The sequence below is a fragment of the Phasianus colchicus genome, chromosome Z, assembly GCF_987193195.1.
Source record: "Phasianus colchicus chromosome Z, bPhaCol1.hap1.1, whole genome shotgun sequence".
Lineage (NCBI taxonomy): Eukaryota > Metazoa > Chordata > Aves > Galliformes > Phasianidae > Phasianus > Phasianus colchicus.
In genome coordinates this window covers 84,529,956-84,550,523 of record NC_143476.1, presented here as the reverse complement: position 1 = coordinate 84,550,523, position 20,568 = coordinate 84,529,956, and the positions used below count along the sequence as shown (strand labels likewise).

Sequence of the window (20,568 nt, the reverse complement as noted above, 5' to 3'; positions counted from 1 at the left end):
AGGCCGACCGCACTCTGGTCTGCATCGAGAGGAGCGGCCAGCAGGGAGAGGGAGGCGACTGTCCCCCATCCCCGCTCTGCTCTGCTCTGCCCTCGTGACACCCCGTCTGGAGTAATGCGTCCAGCTCTGGGGCCCCCGGCTCAGGAGAGCTGGGGAGATTTTGGTGAGAGGCCAGAGCAGGGCCACGGCGATGATCCTACAAACACAAGCTGACGGAGCTGTGCCTGTCCGGTCTGGAGAAGACAAAGCACCAGGGAGACCACGTTACAGCCTGCCAGTACTTACAGGGGCGTTATAGACAGGAGGGAAATCAACTTTTCATACGGGTAGATAGCGATAGAACACGGCTTTAAAATAGAAGAGTTTAAGATCAGATGCCAGGGGGAGACGGAGGTGAGGCACTGGCACACGATGCCCAGACAGATTCTGGATCCCCCATTACCAGAGGTGTTCGAGGCCAGGCTGGATGCAGCACTGGGAAGCTTGCCCTACAGCTTGAGTTTCGCGGTTGGCAACCGCGCCCTCGGCAGCGAGTGGGAACAACATGACCTCCGAGGCCCCTTCCAACTCAAGCCATTCCATGACACAAAGGGGGCCTACGGGACACCTGCAGCGGGAACCATAAACACGGACTGCAACGGCAGGACAGGGGGCAATGACTTTCAACTGAGAGAGAGAGAGAGAGAGAGAGAGAGAGAGAGAGAGGAGGTTCACACTAGACATCAGCAAGAGGCTTCGTCCTCTCAGGGGGGTGGGGCACAGGAAAAGGTCGCCCACAGAAACTGAGGACGCCCCAACACTCGAGGCCTCTAACGTCAGGCTGGAGGGCGCTTTGGGCAACCCGCTCTAGCGCAAGGCAGCCCTACTCACGGAAAGAGGGTTGCATTGAAGCGGATGCTACTTGAGGTTCCCTTCCAACCCAAACCACCCTCTCATTCTATCATCTCCTCAAGCCTCCCCATCCTCAATAGGTGCTTCATAACTACGCCAGGGGGCTCAGGCTCACCTCCCTAAGTTCTCTGGGGACTCCTCCTGGACAGTGACAAACCTCTGGCCTTCCCAATGTAAGATCCTTGCCTTACAACTATCCGCCTGCTGGTACATTTCCTCCTTCTCAACAGATGCCACAGGAAGCAAGGAAAAGGAAAGACGATGGAGGAAGGAGACGCGGCGCCTGAGCAGCACCACAGACGCAGTACCCGCTCGGAAGGAGAGCTTCCCTTTCTCCTTCCTCCCCAAGCACAAGCCTTTTCTACATATCCCCGGCAGCCTCCAACACAGGCGGCGCTGCCTACGCCGACCACAACAGCACCCGACCCAGAGTTCCTCACGCCACCGGAAACTACCCAAGGTTCTTCCAACACGCTTCCCTTTCCAATGCTTTGTAAGAAACAAACACAGAAAGCAAGCCACGGGCAGCACACATCTCACTCAAGTCGAAAGACCAAGACCCATTACAGCATTAGGGCGTTACGTAAGAAAAGCAGAGTTGAACAGGAAGAGGGATTTCACTCAAGGATACCCCAGAGCTCTCGCTGCAGCCCTAAGAGAACGGATGAAAAAAGATATCTGCAGAACAGCTGACCCAGGGGATTCCGCCCCACCACTTTCACATCCCTCTTCCAACCCTTGCAGCCAGCCACCCCAAAACACACCGCCGGACAAGCCACCAACAGCCCCACACGCAGCCAAGCCATTTGCTCCCAGACCACAAAAACCAATAGCCAAAAGTGAAAGCCACAGACAAAATCTCTCGGCAACAGGAAAGTGAGGAAGGGAAAGATGACACGCCACATAAAGCCGGCACCGCGGCAGCGCACACACCACTGCCACCACCCAGCCCCACCAGGCTCCTGCCCAGCACAACGCCAGTCCCACCATGGCTGCGCCTGCACGCCCACAGCACCCGCGGGGGTACGGCATCCTGCTGCTCACTCTTCTTATGAAAGCACTCGCCGCCAGCGCCTCCGTCTGCAACCACCTTCGCCCCCAGGATGCCACCTTCTCTCGCGACAGCCTCCAGCTTCTCCGGGACATGGATCCCAGCCCACCCCAGCCATGCCCGCAGCACAACGCGCCATGCTCCTTCAACGACACCATCCTGGACACCAACAACACCCGGCAAGCCGACAAAACCACCCACGACATTCTCCAGCACCTCTTCAAAATACTCAGCGGCCCCAGCACGCCAGCCCACTGGATCGACAGCCAACGCCAAAGCCTCCTCAACCAGATCCAGCGGTACGCCCACCACCTCGAGCAATGCTTGGCGGACAGCGGCACGCGCTCCCGGACACGGTGGCCTCGCAACCTTCACCTCACCATCAACAAACACTTCAGCTGCCTCCACGCCTTCCTCCACGACAACGATTACAGCGCCTGCGCCTGGGACCACGTCCGCCTACGAGCTCGTGCCTGGTTCCTGCACATCCATGACCTCGTGGGCAACACGCGCACCTAGCCCCAAGCGCACCTCCCACCCTCCTCCTACTTATCTAACTTATCTATTTATACAAACAGCTATTTATTCGTCTATTTATTCTTCTATTTATTCAGACAAAATAAAGCTCTCCTTTTCAAAACTGCCTGCGAGTGCCTCCTTTCGCTCAATCGCAGAAGCCCCTGTCGGGGGCAACCAACCCTGGGATTCTCACACACAGCTTTGAGAACTCTGGTACCCGCTTACTTCTTCCTTAAACCCTGCAGGTGCAGGGAGATCCACCAGTTCGGCACAAAAAGCACACAAAGGAGGGACACCTGCGGCAGCAGGACCGTCCGGCTTTGACTAACAAAGTTGAAGGAATAAGCCGATAATCACTTTCAGCACAGAAGCTTGATGGCCACAGCGGTACCGCGGCGACGGGCAAAAGCAGCCCTACAGTTAACTCCAGTCTTGAGTACGGTGATGAAGAACGCAAAGGCGGCGTATGACTGCAGTAGTCGACTCTTCACGCAAATCCTGTCAAACGTCACCCCGCAGACAGAGAGAAACCCACAAGCTTCAGCTTCTAAGGGGAAGGGAAGCACAGCGATCTGGGGGAAGCAGAGAAGAGAAAGGTAGGGAGAAGGAAGGAGACAGGAGAGCTAAGAGTCGGGAAGCTACAGTCATCTTACTCCACCATGACGGGGCACCTTCTCGGCAACCACTCCGCCTCACCTCGGGGTGGAGGACACTGGGACAGCATGGCTTGGAGTACCGCTACGTCTTAGTGCCAGCCTGGGACAGAACTGTTTTCTTCAGAGCGCCTGATACCATGCGCTCTTTTGGTTCTAAGAGAAAAACAGTGCTGACAACACACCAACGCTTATTCTTGCTGCTAAGCGGTGCTGCACACAGCCAAGGCCATTCTCAGCAAAAGGCCCAAGGAGCAAGGGGGGACGACCACAATTACGACAGCTGACTTCAACTGGCCCAAAGGGGTATTCCCTACCATATGACACCAAGCGGAAGGAGTTCTGAGGAGGGTGGCAGATCAACTCGCTCCTCCTTCCGCTCCTCACCTGGTTGCAAAGCAGCTCTCCGTCCAATCAGAAAAGTCACGGCTGTCAGGCAAAGTCCCCCGTGACTGCAAAAAGGGAAACATCACTCCCCGTTTTAAAAAAGGCAGGCAGGAAGACGCGGGGAGCTACTGGCCGGTGAGCCTCACCTCTAGGCCTAGGAAGATCACCGAGCAGATGTGCCAGGAACAGAGGGACCAGCAGGCGATCCGAGACAGCCCGCACAGCTTCACCAAGGGCAGATCGTGCCTGACTAACTGACTGGCCTCCTGCGATGGAGTGACTGCATCGGTGCCCAAAGAGAAGGCAACCATCGATGCCATCGATAAGGACTTTCTGCAAGGCTTGCACCACCCCCATGTCATAAATTGGAGAGACGTGGGTTCAAACAGTGCACTATTCCGTGGATGAGGAACTGGTTGCATGCTCGCGGCCCGAGGGCTGCGGTCAAGGCTCTACGCCCACGTGGAGGCCGGACACGAGTGGTGTCTCCCAGGCTGCGACTCGGGGCCACTGCTCTTCAATATCTTGAACAGCAACACTGGTGATGGGATCGACTGCACCCTCAGCAAGTTTGCAGGCTTCACGCATCAAGCTGAGTGGTGCAGCTGATATGGCAGAAGGAAGGGATGCCATCCAAAGGGACCTTGACAAATTCAAACCCACCTGGGCCCATGTAAACCCAAGGACGTTCAACAAAGTCAAGTGCAAGGTGCTGTACTTGGGCGGGGACAACGCCAAACACGCATACAGCATGGGAGAACAACTCTTTGAGGGCAGCCCTGCCATTTTAGGGGTTGAGGGGTCCTGGCAGACAAAGAACTTAACATGAGCTAGCAGCGTGCACCTGCAGCCCCCAAGGCCGACCGCACACTGGTCTGCATCGAGAGTAGAGGCCAGCAGGGAGAGGGAGGCGACTGTCCCCCATCCCCGCTCTGCTCTGCTCTGCCCTCGTGACACCCCGTCTGGAGTAATGCGTCCAGCTCTGGGGCCCCCGGCTCAGGAGAGCTGGGGAGATTTTGGTGAGAGGCCAGAGCAGGGCCACGGCGATGATCCTACAAACACAAGCTGACGGAGCTGTGCCTGTCCGGTCTGGAGAAGACAAAGCACCAGGGAGACCACGTTACAGCCTGCCAGTACTTACAGGGGCGTTATAGACAGGAGGGAAATCAACTTTTCATACGGGTAGATAGCGATAGAACACGGCTTTAAAATAGAAGAGTTTAAGATCAGATGCCAGGGGGAGACGGAGGTGAGGCACTGGCACACGATGCCCAGACAGATTCTGGATCCCCCATTACCAGAGGTGTTCGAGGCCAGGCTGGATGCAGCACTGGGAAGCTTGCCCTACAGCTTGAGTTTTGCGGTTGGCAACCGCGCCCTCGGCAGCGAGTGGGAACAACATGACCTCCGAGGCCCCTTCCAACTCAAGCCATTCCATGACACAAAGGGGGCCTACGGGACACCTGCAGCGGGAACCATAAACACGGACTGCAACGGCAGGACAGGGGGCAATGACTTTCAACTGAGGGAGAGAGAGAGAGAGAGAGAGAGAGAGGAGGTTCACACTAGACATCAGCAAGAGGCTTCGTCCTCTCAGGGGGGTGGGGCACAGGAAAAGGTCGCCCACAGAAACTGAGGACGCCCCAACACTCGAGGCCTCTAACGTCAGGCTGGAGGGCGCTTTGGGCAACCCGCTCTAGCGCAAGGCAGCCCTACTCACGGAAAGAGGGTTGCATTGAAGCGGATGCTACTTGAGGTTCCCTTCCAACCCAAACCACCCTCTCATTCTATCATCTCCTCAAGCCTCCCCATCCTCAATAGGTGCTTCATAACTACGCCAGGGGGCTCAGGCTCACCTCCCTAAGTTCTCTGGGGACTCCTCCTGGACAGTGACAAACCTCTGGCCTTCCCAATGTAAGATCCTTGCCTTACAACTATCCGCCTGCTGGTACATTTCCTCCTTCTCAACAGATGCCACAGGAAGCAAGGAAAAGGAAAGACGATGGAGGAAGGAGACGCGGCGCCTGAGCAGCACCACAGACGCAGTACCCGCTCGGAAGGAGAGCTTCCCTTTCTCCTTCCTCCCCAAGCACAAGCCTTTTCTACATATCCCCGGCAGCCTCCAACACAGGCGGCGCTGCCTACGCCGACCACAACAGCACCCGACCCAGAGTTCCTCACGCCACCGGAAACTACCCAAGGTTCTTCCAACACGCTTCCCTTTCCAATGCTTTGTAAGAAACAAACACAGAAAGCAAGCCACGGGCAGCACACATCTCACTCAAGTCGAAAGACCAAGACCCATTACAGCATTAGGGCGTTACGTAAGAAAAGCAGAGTTGAACAGGAAGAGGGATTTCACTCAAGGATACCCCAGAGCTCTCGCTGCAGCCCTAAGAGAACGGATGAAAAAAGATATCTGCAGAACAGCTGACCCAGAGGATTCCGCCCCACCACTTTCACATCCCTCTTCCAACCCTTGCAGCAAGCCACCCCAAAACACACCGCCGGACAAGCCACCAACAGCCCCACACGCAGCCAAGCCATTTGCTCCCAGACCACAAAAACCAATAGCCAAAAGTGAAAGCCACAGACAAAATCTCTCGGCAACAGGAAAGCGAGGAAGGGAAAGATGACACGCCACATAAAGCCGGCACCGCGGCAGCGCACACACCACTGCCACCACCCAGCCCCACCAGGCTCCTGCCCAGCACAACGCCAGTCCCACCATGGCTGCGCCTGCACGCCCACAGCACCCGCGGGGGTACGGCATCCTGCTGCTCACTCTTCTTATGAAAGCACTCGCCGCCAGCGCCTCCGTCTGCAACCACCTTCGCCCCCAGGATGCCACCTTCTCTCGCGACAGCCTCCAGCTTCTCCGGGACATGGATCCCAGCCCACCCCAGCCGTGCCCGCAGCACAACGCGCCATGCTCCTTCAACGACACCATCCTGGACACCAACAACACCCGGCAAGCCGACAAAACCACCCACGACATTCTCCAGCACCTCTTCAAAATACTCAGCGGCCCCAGCACGCCAGCCCACTGGATCGACAGCCAACGCCAAAGCCTCCTCAACCAGATCCAGCGGTACGCCCACCACCTCGAGCAATGCTTGGCGGACAGCGGCACGCGCTCCCGGACACGGTGGCCTCGCAACCTTCACCTCACCATCAACAAACACTTCAGCTGCCTCCACGCCTTCCTCCACGACAACGATTACAGCGCCTGCGCCTGGGACCACGTCCGCCTACGAGCTCGTGCCTGGTTCCTGCACATCCATGACCTCGTGGGCAACACGCGCACCTAGCCCCAAGCGCACCTCCCACCCTCCTCCTACTTATCTAACTTATCTATTTATACAAACAGCTATTTATTCGTCTATTTATTCTTCTATTTATTCAGACAAAATAAAGCTCTCCTTTTCAAAACTGCCTGCGAGTGCCTCCTTTCGCTCAATCGCAGAAGCCCCTGTCGGGGGCAACCAACCCTGGGATTCTCACACACAGCTTTGAGAACTCTGGTACCCGCTTACTTCTTCCTTAAACCCTGCAGGTGCAGGGAGATCCACCAGTTCGGCACAAAAAGCACACAAAGGAGGGACACCTGCGGCAGCAGGACCGTCCGGCTTTGACTAACAAAGTTGAAGGAATAAGCCGATAATCACTTTCAGCACAGAAGCTTGATGGCCACAGCGGTACCGCGGCGACGGGCAAAAGAAGCCCTACAGTTAACTCCAGTCTTGAGTACGGTGATGAAGAACGCAAAGGCGGCGTATGACTGCAGTGGTCGACTCTTCACGCAAATCCTGTCAAACGTCACCCCGCAGACAGAGAGAAACCCACAAGCTTCAGCTTCTAAGGGGAAGGGAAGCACAGCGATCTGGGGGAAGCAGAGAAGAGAAAGGTAGGGAGAAGGAAGGAGACAGGAGAGCTAAGAGTCGGGAAGCTACAGTCATCTTACTCCACCATGACGGGGCACCTTCTCGGCAACCACTCCGCCTCACCTCGGGGTGGAGGACACTGGGACAGCATGGCTTGGAGTACCGCTACGTCTTAGTGCCAGCCTGGGACAGAACTGTTTTCTTCAGAGCGCCTGATACCATGCGCTCTTTTGGTTCTAAGAGAAAAACAGTGCTGACAACACACCAACGCTTATTCTTGCTGCTAAGCGGTGCTGCACACAGCCAAGGCCATTCTCAGCAAAAGGCCCAAGGAGCAAGGGGGGACGACCACAATTACGACAGCTGACTTCAACTGGCCCAAAGGGGTATTCCCTACCATATGACACCAAGCGGAAGGAGTTCTGAGGAGGGTGGCAGATCAACTCGCTCCTCCTTCCGCACCTCACCTGGTTGCAAAGCAGCTCTCCGTCCAATCAGAAAAGTCACGGCTGTCAGGCAAAGTCCCCCGTGACTGCAAAAAGGGAAACATCACTCCCCGTTTTAAAAAAGGCAGGCAGGAAGACGCGGGGAGCTACTGGCCGGTGAGCCTCACCTCTAGGCCTAGGAAGATCACCGAGCAGATGTGCCAGGAACAGAGGGACCAGCAGGCGATCCGAGACAGCCCGCACAGCTTCACCAAGGGCAGATCGTGCCTGACTAACTGACTGGCCTCCTACGATGGAGTGACTGCATCGGTGCCCAAAGAGAAGGCAACCATCGATGCCATCGATAAGGACTTTCTGCAAGGCTTGCACCACCCCCATGTCATAAATTGGAGAGACGTGGGTTCAAACAGTGCACTATTCCGTGGATGAGGAACTGGTTGCATGCTCGCGGCCCGAGGGCTGCGGTCAAGGCTCTACGCCCACGTGGAGGCCGGACACGAGTGGTGTCTCCCAGGCTGCGACTCGGGGCCACTGCTCTTCAACATCTTGAACAGCAACACTGGTGATGGGATCGACTGCACCCTCAGCAAGTTTGCAGGCTTCACGCATCAAGCTGAGTGGTGCAGCTGATACGGCAGAAGGAAGGGATGCCATCCAAAGGGACCTTGACAAATTCAAACCCACCTGGGCCCATGTAAACCCAAGGACGTTCAACAAAGTCAAGTGCAAGGTGCTGTACTTGGGCGGGGACAACGCCAAACACGCATACAGCATGGGAGAACAACTCTTTGAGGGCAGCCCTGCCATTTTAGGGGTTGAGGGGTCCTGGCAGACAAAGAACTTAACATGAGCTAGCAGCGTGCACCTGCAGCCCCCAAGGCCGACCGCACTCTGGTCTGCATCGAGAGGAGCGGCCAGCAGGGAGAGGGAGGCGACTGTCCCCCATCCCCGCTCTGCTCTGCTCTGCCCTCGTGACACCCCGTCTGGAGTAATGCGTCCAGCTCTGGGGCCCCCGGCTCAGGAGAGCTGGGGAGATTTTGGTGAGAGGCCAGAGCAGGGCCACGGCGATGATCCTACAAACACAAGCTGACGGAGCTGTGCCTGTCCGGTCTGGAGAAGACAAAGCACCAGGGAGACCACGTTACAGCCTGCCAGTACTTACAGGGGCGTTATAGACAGGAGGGAAATCAACTTTTCATACGGGTAGATAGCGATAGAACACGGCTTTAAAATAGAAGAGTTTAAGATCAGATGCCAGGGGGAGACGGAGGTGAGGCACTGGCACACGATGCCCAGACAGATTCTGGATCCCCCATTACCAGAGGTGTTCGAGGCCAGGCTGGATGCAGCACTGGGAAGCTTGCCCTACAGCTTGAGTTTCGCGGTTGGCAACCGCGCCCTCGGCAGCGAGTGGGAACAACATGACCTCCGAGGCCCCTTCCAACTCAAGCCATTCCATGACACAAAGGGGGCCTACGGGACACCTGCAGCGGGAACCATAAACACGGACTGCAACGGCAGGACAGGGGGCAATGACTTTCAACTGAGGGAGAGAGAGAGAGAGAGAGAGAGAGAGAGAGAGGAGGTTCACACTAGACATCAGCAAGAGGCTTCGTCCTCTCAGGGGGGTGGGGCACAGGAAAAGGTCGCCCACAGAAACTGAGGACGCCCCAACACTCGAGGCCTCTAACGTCAGGCTGGAGGGCGCTTTGGGCAACCCGCTCTAGCGCAAGGCAGCCCTACTCACGGAAAGAGGGTTGCATTGAAGCGGATGCTACTTGAGGTTCCCTTCCAACCCAAACCACCCTCTCATTCTATCATCTCCTCAAGCCTCCCCATCCTCAATAGGTGCTTCATAACTACGTCAGGGGGCTCAGGCTCACCTCCCTAAGTTCTCTGGGGACTCCTCCTGGACAGTGACAAACCTCTGGCCTTCCCAATGTAAGATCCTTGCCTTACAACTATCCGCCTGCTGGTACATTTCCTCCTTCTCAACAGATGCCACAGGAAGCAAGGAAAAGGAAAGACGATGGAGGAAGGAGACGCGGCGCCTGAGCAGCACCACAGACGCAGTACCCGCTCGGAAGGAGAGCTTCCCTTTCTCCTTCCTCCCCAAGCACAAGCCTTTTCTACATATCCCCGGCAGCCTCCAACACAGGCGGCGCTGCCTACGCCGACCACAACAGCACCCGACCCAGAGTTCCTCACGCCACCGGAAACTACCCAAGGTTCTTCCAACACGCTTCCCTTTCCAATGCTTTGTAAGAAACAAACACAGAAAGCAAGCCACGGGCAGCACACATCTCACTCAAGTCGAAAGACCAAGACCCATTACAGCATTAGGGCGTTACGTAAGAAAAGCAGAGTTGAACAGGAAGAGGGATTTCACTCAAGGATACCCCAGAGCTCTCGCTGCAGCCCTAAGAGAACGGATGAAAAAAGATATCTGCAGAACAGCTGACCCAGAGGATTCCGCCCCACCACTTTCACATCCCTCTTCCAACCCTTGCAGCAAGCCACCCCAAAACACACCGCCGGACAAGCCACCAACAGCCCCACACGCAGCCAAGCCATTTGCTCCCAGACCACAAAAACCAATAGCCAAAAGTGAAAGCCACAGACAAAATCTCTCGGCAACAGGAAAGCGAGGAAGGGAAAGATGACACGCCACATAAAGCCGGCACCGCGGCAGCGCACACACCACTGCCACCACCCAGCCCCACCAGGCTCCTGCCCAGCACAACGCCAGTCCCACCATGGCTGCGCCTGCACGCCCACAGCACCCGCGGGGGTACGGCATCCTGCTGCTCACTCTTCTTATGAAAGCACTCGCCGCCAGCGCCTCCGTCTGCAACCACCTTCGCCCCCAGGATGCCACCTTCTCTCGCGACAGCCTCCAGCTTCTCCGGGACATGGATCCCAGCCCACCCCAGCCGTGCCCGCAGCACAACGCGCCATGCTCCTTCAACGACACCATCCTGGACACCAACAACACCCGGCAAGCCGACAAAACCACCCACGACATTCTCCAGCACCTCTTCAAAATACTCAGCGGCCCCAGCACGCCAGCCCACTGGATCGACAGCCAACGCCAAAGCCTCCTCAACCAGATCCAGCGGTACGCCCACCACCTCGAGCAATGCTTGGCGGACAGCGGCACGCGCTCCCGGACACGGTGGCCTCGCAACCTTCACCTCACCATCAACAAACACTTCAGCTGCCTCCACGCCTTCCTCCACGACAACGATTACAGCGCCTGCGCCTGGGACCACGTCCGCCTACGAGCTCGTGCCTGGTTCCTGCACATCCATGACCTCGTGGGCAACACGCGCACCTAGCCCCAAGCGCACCTCCCACCCTCCTCCTACTTATCTAACTTATCTATTTATACAAACAGCTATTTATTCGTCTATTTATTCTTCTATTTATTCAGACAAAATAAAGCTCTCCTTTTCAAAACTGCCTGCGAGTGCCTCCTTTCGCTCAATCGCAGAAGCCCCTGTCGGGGGCAACCAACCCTGGGATTCTCACACACAGCTTTGAGAACTCTGGTACCCGCTTACTTCTTCCTTAAACCCTGCAGGTGCAGGGAGATCCACCAGTTCGGCACAAAAAGCACACAAAGGAGGGACACCTGCGGCAGCAGGACCATCCGGCTTTGACTAACAAAGTTGAAGGAATAAGCCGATAATCACTTTCAGCACAGAAGCTTGATGGCCACAGCGGTACCGCGGCGACGGGCAAAAGCAGCCCTACAGTTAACTCCAGTCTTGAGTACGGTGATGAAGAACGCAAAGGCGGCGTATGACTGCAGTGGTCGACTCTTCACGCAAATCCTGTCAAACGTCACCCCGCAGACAGAGAGAAACCCACAAGCTTCAGCTTCTAAGGGGAAGGGAAGCACAGCGATCTGGGGGAAGCAGAGAAGAGAAAGGTAGGGAGAAGGAAGGAGACAGGAGAGCTAAGAGTCGGGAAGCTACAGTCATCTTACTCCACCATGACGGGGCACCTTCTCGGCAACCACTCCGCCTCACCTCGGGGTGGAGGACACTGGGACAGCATGGCTTGGAGTACCGCTACGTCTTAGTGCCAGCCTGGGACAGAACTGTTTTCTTCAGAGCGCCTGATACCATGCGCTCTTTTGGTTCTAAGAGAAAAACAGTGCTGACAACACACCAACGCTTATTCTTGCTGCTAAGCGGTGCTGCACACAGCCAAGGCCATTCTCAGCAAAAGGCCCAAGGAGCAAGGGGGGACGACCACAATTACGACAGCTGACTTCAACTGGCCCAAAGGGGTATTCCCTACCATATGACACCAAGCGGAAGGAGTTCTGAGGAGGGTGGCAGATCAACTCGCTCCTCCTTCCGCTCCTCACCTGGTTGCAAAGCAGCTCTCCGTCCAATCAGAAAAGTCACGGCTGTCAGGCAAAGTCCCCCGTGACTGCAAAAAGGGAAACATCACTCCCCGTTTTAAAAAAGGCAGGCAGGAAGACGCGGGGAGCTACTGGCCGGTGAGCCTCACCTCTAGGCCTAGGAAGATCACCGAGCAGATGTGCCAGGAACAGAGGGACCAGCAGGCGATCCGAGACAGCCCGCACAGCTTCACCAAGGGCAGATCGTGCCTGACTAACTGACTGGCCTCCTACGATGGAGTGACTGCATCGGTGCCCAAAGAGAAGGCAACCATCGATGCCATCGATAAGGACTTTCTGCAAGGCTTGCACCACCCCCATGTCATAAATTGGAGAGACGTGGGTTCAAACAGTGCACTATTCCGTGGATGAGGAACTGGTTGCATGCTCGCGGCCCGAGGGCTGCGGTCAAGGCTCTACGCCCACGTGGAGGCCGGACACGAGTGGTGTCTCCCAGGCTGCGACTCGGGGCCACTGCTCTTCAATATCTTGAACAGCAACACTGGTGATGGGATCGACTGCACCCTCAGCAAGTTTGCAGGCTTCACGCATCAAGCTGAGTGGTGCAGCTGATATGGCAGAAGGAAGGGATGCCATCCAAAGGGACCTTGACAAATTCAAACCCACCTGGGCCCATGTAAACCCAAGGACGTTCAACAAAGTCAAGTGCAAGGTGCTGTACTTGGGCGGGGACAACGCCAAACACGCATACAGCATGGGAGAACAACTCTTTGAGGGCAGCCCTGCCATTTTAGGGGTTGAGGGGTCCTGGCAGACAAAGAACTTAACATGAGCTAGCAGCGTGCACCTGCAGCCCCCAAGGCCGACCGCACACTGGTCTGCATCGAGAGGAGAGGCCAGCAGGGAGAGGGAGGCGACTGTCCCCCATCCCCGCTCTGCTCTGCTCTGCCCTCGTGACACCCCGTCTGGAGTAATGCGTCCAGCTCTGGGGCCCCCGGCTCAGGAGAGCTGGGGAGATTTTGGTGAGAGGCCAGAGCAGGGCCACGGCGATGATCCTACAAACACAAGCTGACGGAGCTGTGCCTGTCCGGTCTGGAGAAGACAAAGCACCAGGGAGACCACGTTACAGCCTGCCAGTACTTACAGGGGCGTTATAGACAGGAGGGAAATCAACTTTTCATACGGGTAGATAGCGATAGAACACGGCTTTAAAATAGAAGAGTTTAAGATCAGATGCCAGGGGGAGACGGAGGTGAGGCACTGGCACACGATGCCCAGACAGATTCTGGATCCCCCATTACCAGAGGTGTTCGAGGCCAGGCTGGATGCAGCACTGGGAAGCTTGCCCTACAGCTTGAGTTTCGCGGTTGGCAACCGCGCCCTCGGCAGCGAGTGGGAACAACATGACCTCCGAGGCCCCTTCCAACTCAAGCCATTCCATGACACAAAGGGGGCCTACGGGACACCTGCAGCGGGAACCATAAACACGGACTGCAACGGCAGGACAGGGGGCAATGACTTTCAACTGAGGGAGAGAGAGAGAGAGAGAGAGAGAGAGAGGAGGTTCACACTAGACATCAGCAAGAGGCTTCGTCCTCTCAGGGGGGTGGGGCACAGGAAAAGGTCGCCCACAGAAACTGAGGACGCCCCAACACTCGAGGCCTCTAACGTCAGGCTGGAGGGCGCTTTGGGCAACCCGCTCTAGCGCAAGGCAGCCCTACTCACGGAAAGAGGGTTGCATTGAAGCGGATGCTACTTGAGGTTCCCTTCCAACCCAAACCACCCTCTCATTCTATCATCTCCTCAAGCCTCCCCATCCTCAATAGGTGCTTCATAACTACGCCAGGGGGCTCAGGCTCACCTCCCTAAGTTCTCTGGGGACTCCTCCTGGACAGTGACAAACCTCTGGCCTTCCCAATGTAAGATCCTTGCCTTACAACTATCCGCCTGCTGGTACATTTCCTCCTTCTCAACAGATGCCACAGGAAGCAAGGAAAAGGAAAGACGATGGAGGAAGGAGACGCGGCGCCTGAGCAGCACCACAGACGCAGTACCCGCTCGGAAGGAGAGCTTCCCTTTCTCCTTCCTCCCCAAGCACAAGCCTTTTCTACATATCCCCGGCAGCCTCCAACACAGGCGGCGCTGCCTACGCCGACCACAACAGCACCCGACCCAGAGTTCCTCACGCCACCGGAAACTACCCAAGGTTCTTCCAACACGCTTCCCTTTCCAATGCTTTGTAAGAAACAAACACAGAAAGCAAGCCACGGGCAGCACACATCTCACTCAAGTCGAAAGACCAAGACCCATTACAGCATTAGGGCGTTACGTAAGAAAAGCAGAGTTGAACAGGAAGAGGGATTTCACTCAAGGATACCCCAGAGCTCTCGCTGCAGCCCTAAGAGAACGGATGAAAAAAGATATCTGCAGAACAGCTGACCCAGGGGATTCCGCCCCACCACTTTCACATCCCTCTTCCAACCCTTGCAGCCAGCCACCCCAAAACACACCGCCGGACAAGCCACCAACAGCCCCACACGCAGCCAAGCCATTTGCTCCCAGACCACAAAAACCAATAGCCAAAAGTGAAAGCCACAGACAAAATCTCTCGGCAACAGGAAAGCGAGGAAGGGAAAGATGACACGCCACATAAAGCCGGCACCGCAGCAGCGCACACACCACTGCCACCACCCAGCCCCACCAGGCTCCTGCCCAGCACAACGCCAGTCCCACCATGGCTGCGCCTGCACGCCCACAGCACCCGCGGGGGTACGGCATCCTGCTGCTCACTCTTCTTATGAAAGCACTCGCCGCCAGCGCCTCCGTCTGCAACCACCTTCGCCCCCAGGATGCCACCTTCTCTCGCGACAGCCTCCAGCTTCTCCGGGACATGGATCCCAGCCCACCCCAGCCGTGCCCGCAGCACAACGCGCCATGCTCCTTCAACGACACCATCCTGGACACCAACAACACCCGGCAAGCCGACAAAACCACCCACGACATTCTCCAGCACCTCTTCAAAATACTCAGCGGCCCCAGCACGCCAGCCCACTGGATCGACAGCCAACGCCAAAGCCTCCTCAACCAGATCCAGCGGTACGCCCACCACCTCGAGCAATGCTTGGCGGACAGCGGCACGCGCTCCCGGACACGGTGGCCTCGCAACCTTCACCTCACCATCAACAAACACTTCAGCTGCCTCCACGCCTTCCTCCACGACAACGATTACAGCGCCTGCGCCTGGGACCACGTCCGCCTACGAGCTCGTGCCTGGTTCCTGCACATCCATGACCTCGTGGGCAACACGCGCACCTAGCCCCAAGCGCACCTCCCACCCTCCTCCTACTTATCTAACTTATCTATTTATACAAACAGCTATTTATTCGTCTATTTATTCTTCTATTTATTCAGACAAAATAAAGCTCTCCTTTTCAAAACTGCCTGCGAGTGCCTCCTTTCGCTCAATCGCAGAAGCCCCTGTCGGGGGCAACCAACCCTGGGATTCTCACACACAGCTTTGAGAACTCTGGTACCCGCTTACTTCTTCCTTAAACCCTGCAGGTGCAGGGAGATCCACCAGTTCGGCACAAAAAGCACACAAAGGAGGGACACCTGCGGCAGCAGGACCGTCCGGCTTTGACTAACAAAGTTGAAGGAATAAGCCGATAATCACTTTCAGCACAGAAGCTTGATGGCCACAGCGGTACCACGGCGACGGGCAAAAGAAGCCCTACAGTTAACTCCAGTCTTGAGTACGGTGATGAAGAACGCAAAGGCGGCGTATGACTGCAGTGGTCGACTCTTCACGCAAATCCTGTCAAACGTCACCCCGCAGACAGAGAGAAACCCACAAGCTTCAGCTTCTAAGGGGAAGGGAAGCACAGCGATCTGGGGGAAGCAGAGAAGAGAAAGGTAGGGAGAAGGAAGGAGACAGGAGAGCTAAGAGTCGGGAAGCTACAGTCATCTTACTCCACCATGATGGGGCACCTTCGCGGCAACCACTCCGCCTCACCTCGGGGTGGAGGACACTGGGACAGCATGGCTTGGAGTACCGCTACGTCTTAGTGCCAGCCTGGGACAGAACTGTTTTCTTCAGAGCGCCTGATACCATGCGCTCTTTTGGTTCTAAGAGAAAAACAGTGCTGACAACACACCAACGCTTATTCTTGCTGCTAAGCGGTGCTGCACACAGCCAAGGCCATTCTCAGCAAAAGGCCCAAGGAGCAAGGGGGGATGACCACAATTACGACAGCTGACTTCAACTGGCCCAAAGGGGTATTCCCTACCATATGACACCAAGCGGAAGGAGTTCTGAGGAGGGTGGCAGATCAACTCGCTCCTCCTTCCGCTCCTCACCTGGTTGCAAAGCAGCTCTCCGTCCAATCAGAAAAGTCACGGCTGTCAGGCAAAGTCCCCCGTGACTGCAAAAAGGGAAACATCACTCCCCGTTTTAAAAAAGGCAGGCAGGAAGACGCGGGGAGCTACTGGCCGGTGAGCCTCACCTCTAGGCCTAGGAAGACCACCGAGCAGATGTGCCAGGAACAGAGGGACCAGCAGGCGATCCGAGACAGCCCGCACAGCTTCACCAAGGGCAGATCGTGCCTGACTAACTGACTGGCCTCCTACGATGGAGTGACTGCATCGGTGCCCAAAGAGAAGGCAACCATCGATGCCATCGATAAGGACTTTCTGCAAGGCTTGCACCACCCCCATGTCATAAATTGGAGAGACGTGGGTTCAAACAGTGCACTATTCCGTGGATGAGGAACTGGTTGCATGCTCGCGGCCCGAGGGCTGCGGTCAAGGCTCTACGCCCACGTGGAGGCCGGACACGAGTGGTGTCTCCCAGGCTGCGACTCGGGGCCACTGCTCTTCAACATCTTGAACAGCAACACTGGTGATGGGATCGACTGCACCCTCAGCAAGTTTGCAGGCTTCACGCATCAAGCTGAGTGGTGCAGCTGATACGGCAGAAGGAAGGGATGCCATCCAAAGGGACCTTGACAAATTCAAACCCACCTGGGCCCATGTAAACCCAAGGACGTTCAACAAAGTCAAGTGCAAGGTGCTGTACTTGGGCGGGGACAACGCCAAACACGCATACAGCATGGGAGAACAACTCTTTGAGGACAGCCCTGCCATTTTAGGGGTTGAGGGGTCCTGGCAGACAAAGAACTTAACATGAGCTAGCAGCGTGCACCTGCAGCCCCCAAGGCCGACCGCACTCTGGTCTGCATCGAGAGGAGCGGCCAGCAGGGAGAGGGAGGCGACTGTCCCCCATCCCCGCTCTGCTCTGCCCTCGTGACACCCCGTCTGGAGTAATGCGTCCAGCTCTGGGGCCCCCGGCTCAGGAGAGCTGGGGAGATTTTGGTGAGAGGCCAGAGCAGGGCCACGGCGATGATCCTACAAACACAAGCTGACGGAGCTGTGCCTGTCCGGTCTGGAGAAGACAAAGCACCAGGGAGACCACGTTACAGCCTGCCAGTACTTACAGGGGCGTTATAGACAGGAGGGAAATCAACTTTTCATACGGGTAGATAGCGATAGAACACGGCTTTAAAATAGAAGAGTTTAAGATCAGATGCCAGGGGGAGACGGAGGTGAGGCACTGGCACACGATGCCCAGACAGATTCTGGATCCCCCATTACCAGAGGTGTTCGAGGCCAGGCTGGATGCAGCACTGGGAAGCTTGCCCTACAGCTTGAGTTTCGCGGTTGGCAACCGCGCCCTCGGCAGCGAGTGGGAACAACATGACCTCCGAGGCCCCTTCCAACTCAAGCCATTCCATGACACAAAGGGGGCCTACGGGACACCTGCAGCGGGAACCATAAACACGGACTGCAACGGCAGGACAGGGGGCAATGACTTTCAACTGAGGGGGAGAGAGAGAGAGAGAGAGAGAGAGAGAGGAGGTTCACACTAGACATCAGCAAGAGGCTTCGTCCTCTCAGGGGGGTGGGGCACAGGAAAAGGTCGCCCACAGAAACTGAGGACGCCCCAACACTCGAGGCCTCTAACGTCAGGCTGGAGGGCGCTTTGGGCAACCCGCTCTAGCGCAAGGCAGCCCTACTCACGGAAAGAGGGTTGCATTGAAGCGGATGCTACTTGAGGTTCCCTTCCAACCCAAACCACCCTCTCATTCTATCATCTCCTCAAGCCTCCCCATCCTCAATAGGTGCTTCATAACTACGTCAGGGGGCTCTGGCTCACCTCCCTAAGTTCTCTGGGGACTCCTCCTGGACAGTGACAAACCTCTGGCCTTCCCAATGTAAGATCCTTGCCTTACAACTATCCGCCTGCTGGTACATTTCCTCCTTCTCAACAGATGCCACAGGAAGCAAGGAAAAGGAAAGACGATGGAGGAAGGAGACGCGGCGCCTGAGCAGCACCACAGACGCAGTACCCGCTCGGAAGGAGAGCTTCCCTTTCTCCTTCCTCCCCAAGCACAAGCCTTTTCTACATATCCCCGGCAGCCTCCAACACAGGCGGCGCTGCCTACGCCGACCACAACAGCACCCGACCCAGAGTTCCTCACGCCACCGGAAACTACCCAAGGTTCTTCCAACACGCTTCCCTTTCCAATGCTTTGTAAGAAACAAACACAGAAAGCAAGCCACGGGCAGCACACATCTCACTCAAGTCGAAAGACCAAGACCCATTACAGCATTAGGGCGTTACGTAAGAAAAGCAGAGTTGAACAGGAAGAGGGATTTCACTCAAGGATACCCCAGAGCTCTCGCTGCAGCCCTAAGAGAACGGATGAAAAAAGATATCTGCAGAACAGCTGACCCAGAGGATTCCGCCCCACCACTTTCACATCCCTCTTCCAACCCTTGCAGCAAGCCACCCCAAAACACACCGCCGGACAAGCCACCAACAGCCCCACACGCAGCCAAGCCATTTGCTCCCAGACCACAAAAACCAATAGCCAAAAGTGAAAGCCACAGACAAAATCTCTCGGCAACAGGAAAGCGAGGAAGGGAAAGATGACACGCCACATAAAGCCGGCACCGCGGCAGCGCACACACCACTGCCACCACCCAGCCCCACCAGGCTCCTGCCCAGCACAACGCCAGTCCCACCATGGCTGCGCCTGCACGCCCACAGCACCCGCGGGGGTACGGCATCCTGCTGCTCACTCTTCTTATGAAAGCACTCGCCGCCAGCGCCTCCGTCTGCAACCACCTTCGCCCCCAGGATGCCACCTTCTCTCGCGACAGCCTCCAGCTTCTCCGGGACATGGATCCCAGCCCACCCCAGCCGTGCCCGCAGCACAACGCGCCATGCTCCTTCAACGACACCATCCTGGACACCAACAACACCCGGCAAGCCGACAAAACCACCCACGACATTCTCCAGCACCTCTTCAAAATACTCAGCGGCCCCAGCACGCCAGCCCACTGGATCGACAGCCAACGCCAAAGCCTCCTCAACCAGATCCAGCGGTACGCCCACCACCTCGAGCAATGCTTGGCGGACAGCGGCACGCGCTCCCGGACACGGTGGCCTCGCAACCTTCACCTCACCATCAACAAACACTTCAGCTGCCTCCACGCCTTCCTCCACGACAACGATTACAGCGCCTGCGCCTGGGACCACGTCCGCCTACGAGCTCGTGCCTGGTTCCTGCACATCCATGACCTCGTGGGCAACACGCGCACCTAGCCCCAAGCGCACCTCCCACCCTCCTCCTACTTATCTAACTTATCTATTTATACAAACAGCTATTTATTCGTCTATTTATTCTTCTATTTATTCAGACAAAATAAAGCTCTCCTTTTCAAAACTGCCTGCGAGTGCCTCCTTTCGCTCAATCGCAGAAGCCCCTGTCGGGGGCAACCAACCCTGGGATTCTCACACACAGCTTTGAGAACTCTGGTACCCGCTTACTTCTTCCTTAAACCCTGCAGGTGCAGGGAGATCCACCAGTTCGGCACAAAAAGCACACAAAGGAGGGACACCTGCGGCAGCAGGACCATCCGGCTTTGACTAACAAAGTTGAAGGAATAAGCCGATAATCACTTTCAGCACAGAAGCTTGATGGCCACAGCGGTACCGCGGCGACGGGCAAAAGCAGCCCTACAGTTAACTCCAGTCTTGAGTACGGTGATGAAGAACGCAAAGGCGGCGTATGACTGCAGTGGTCGACTCTTCACGCAAATCCTGTCAAACGTCACCCCGCAGACAGAGAGAAACCCACAAGCTTCAGCTTCTAAGGGGAAGGGAAGCACAGCGATCTGGGGGAAGCAGAGAAGAGAAAGGTAGGGAGAAGGAAGGAGACAGGAGAGCTAAGAGTCGGGAAGCTACAGTCATCTTACTCCACCATGACGGGGCACCTTCTCGGCAACCACTCCGCCTCAC

The 20,568-nt window shown here is 56.5% G+C and overlaps 6 protein-coding genes across 24 annotated transcripts in view; 5 read left to right on the top strand and 1 right to left on the bottom strand.

Moving 5' to 3' along the window:
* Positions 1 to 20,568, bottom strand: part of UBAP2 (ubiquitin associated protein 2) — a 145,647-nt gene that overhangs the window by 34,024 nt on the left and 91,055 nt on the right. The gene's annotated exons all lie outside the window — the stretch shown is intronic.
* LOC149913163 (interferon) lies at positions 1,880 to 2,461 on the top strand. Its single transcript, XM_090132188.1, has one exon. It carries the CDS (start codon positions 1,880 to 1,882, stop codon positions 2,459 to 2,461), a length of 582 nt encoding a protein of 193 aa, XP_089988314.1.
* On the top strand, positions 6,231 to 6,812 carry LOC149913162 (interferon). The gene has a single exon (XM_090132186.1). It carries the CDS (start codon positions 6,231 to 6,233, stop codon positions 6,810 to 6,812), a length of 582 nt encoding a protein of 193 aa, XP_089988312.1.
* Positions 10,588 to 11,169, top strand: LOC149913161 (interferon). The gene has a single exon (XM_090132187.1). It carries the CDS (start codon positions 10,588 to 10,590, stop codon positions 11,167 to 11,169), a length of 582 nt encoding a protein of 193 aa, XP_089988313.1.
* On the top strand, positions 14,694 to 15,522 carry LOC149913160 (interferon). Its single transcript, XM_090132183.1, has one exon. It carries the CDS (start codon positions 14,941 to 14,943, stop codon positions 15,520 to 15,522), a length of 582 nt encoding a protein of 193 aa, XP_089988309.1. The 5' UTR covers positions 14,694 to 14,940.
* LOC149913159 (interferon) lies at positions 19,291 to 19,872 on the top strand. Its single transcript, XM_090132184.1, has one exon. The coding sequence runs from the start codon at positions 19,291 to 19,293 to the stop codon at positions 19,870 to 19,872; it is 582 nt and encodes a 193-aa protein (XP_089988310.1).

Bases quoted from the DNA above. Each gene is read 5' to 3' on its own strand.
- LOC149913163 (XM_090132188.1), top strand. From the start codon at position 1,880: ATGGCTGCGCCTGCACGCCCACAGCACCCGCGGGGGTACGGCATCCTG.
- LOC149913162 (XM_090132186.1), top strand. From the start codon at position 6,231: ATGGCTGCGCCTGCACGCCCACAGCACCCGCGGGGGTACGGCATCCTG.
- LOC149913161 (XM_090132187.1), top strand. From the start codon at position 10,588: ATGGCTGCGCCTGCACGCCCACAGCACCCGCGGGGGTACGGCATCCTG.
- LOC149913160 (XM_090132183.1), top strand. From the start codon at position 14,941: ATGGCTGCGCCTGCACGCCCACAGCACCCGCGGGGGTACGGCATCCTG.
- LOC149913159 (XM_090132184.1), top strand. From the start codon at position 19,291: ATGGCTGCGCCTGCACGCCCACAGCACCCGCGGGGGTACGGCATCCTG.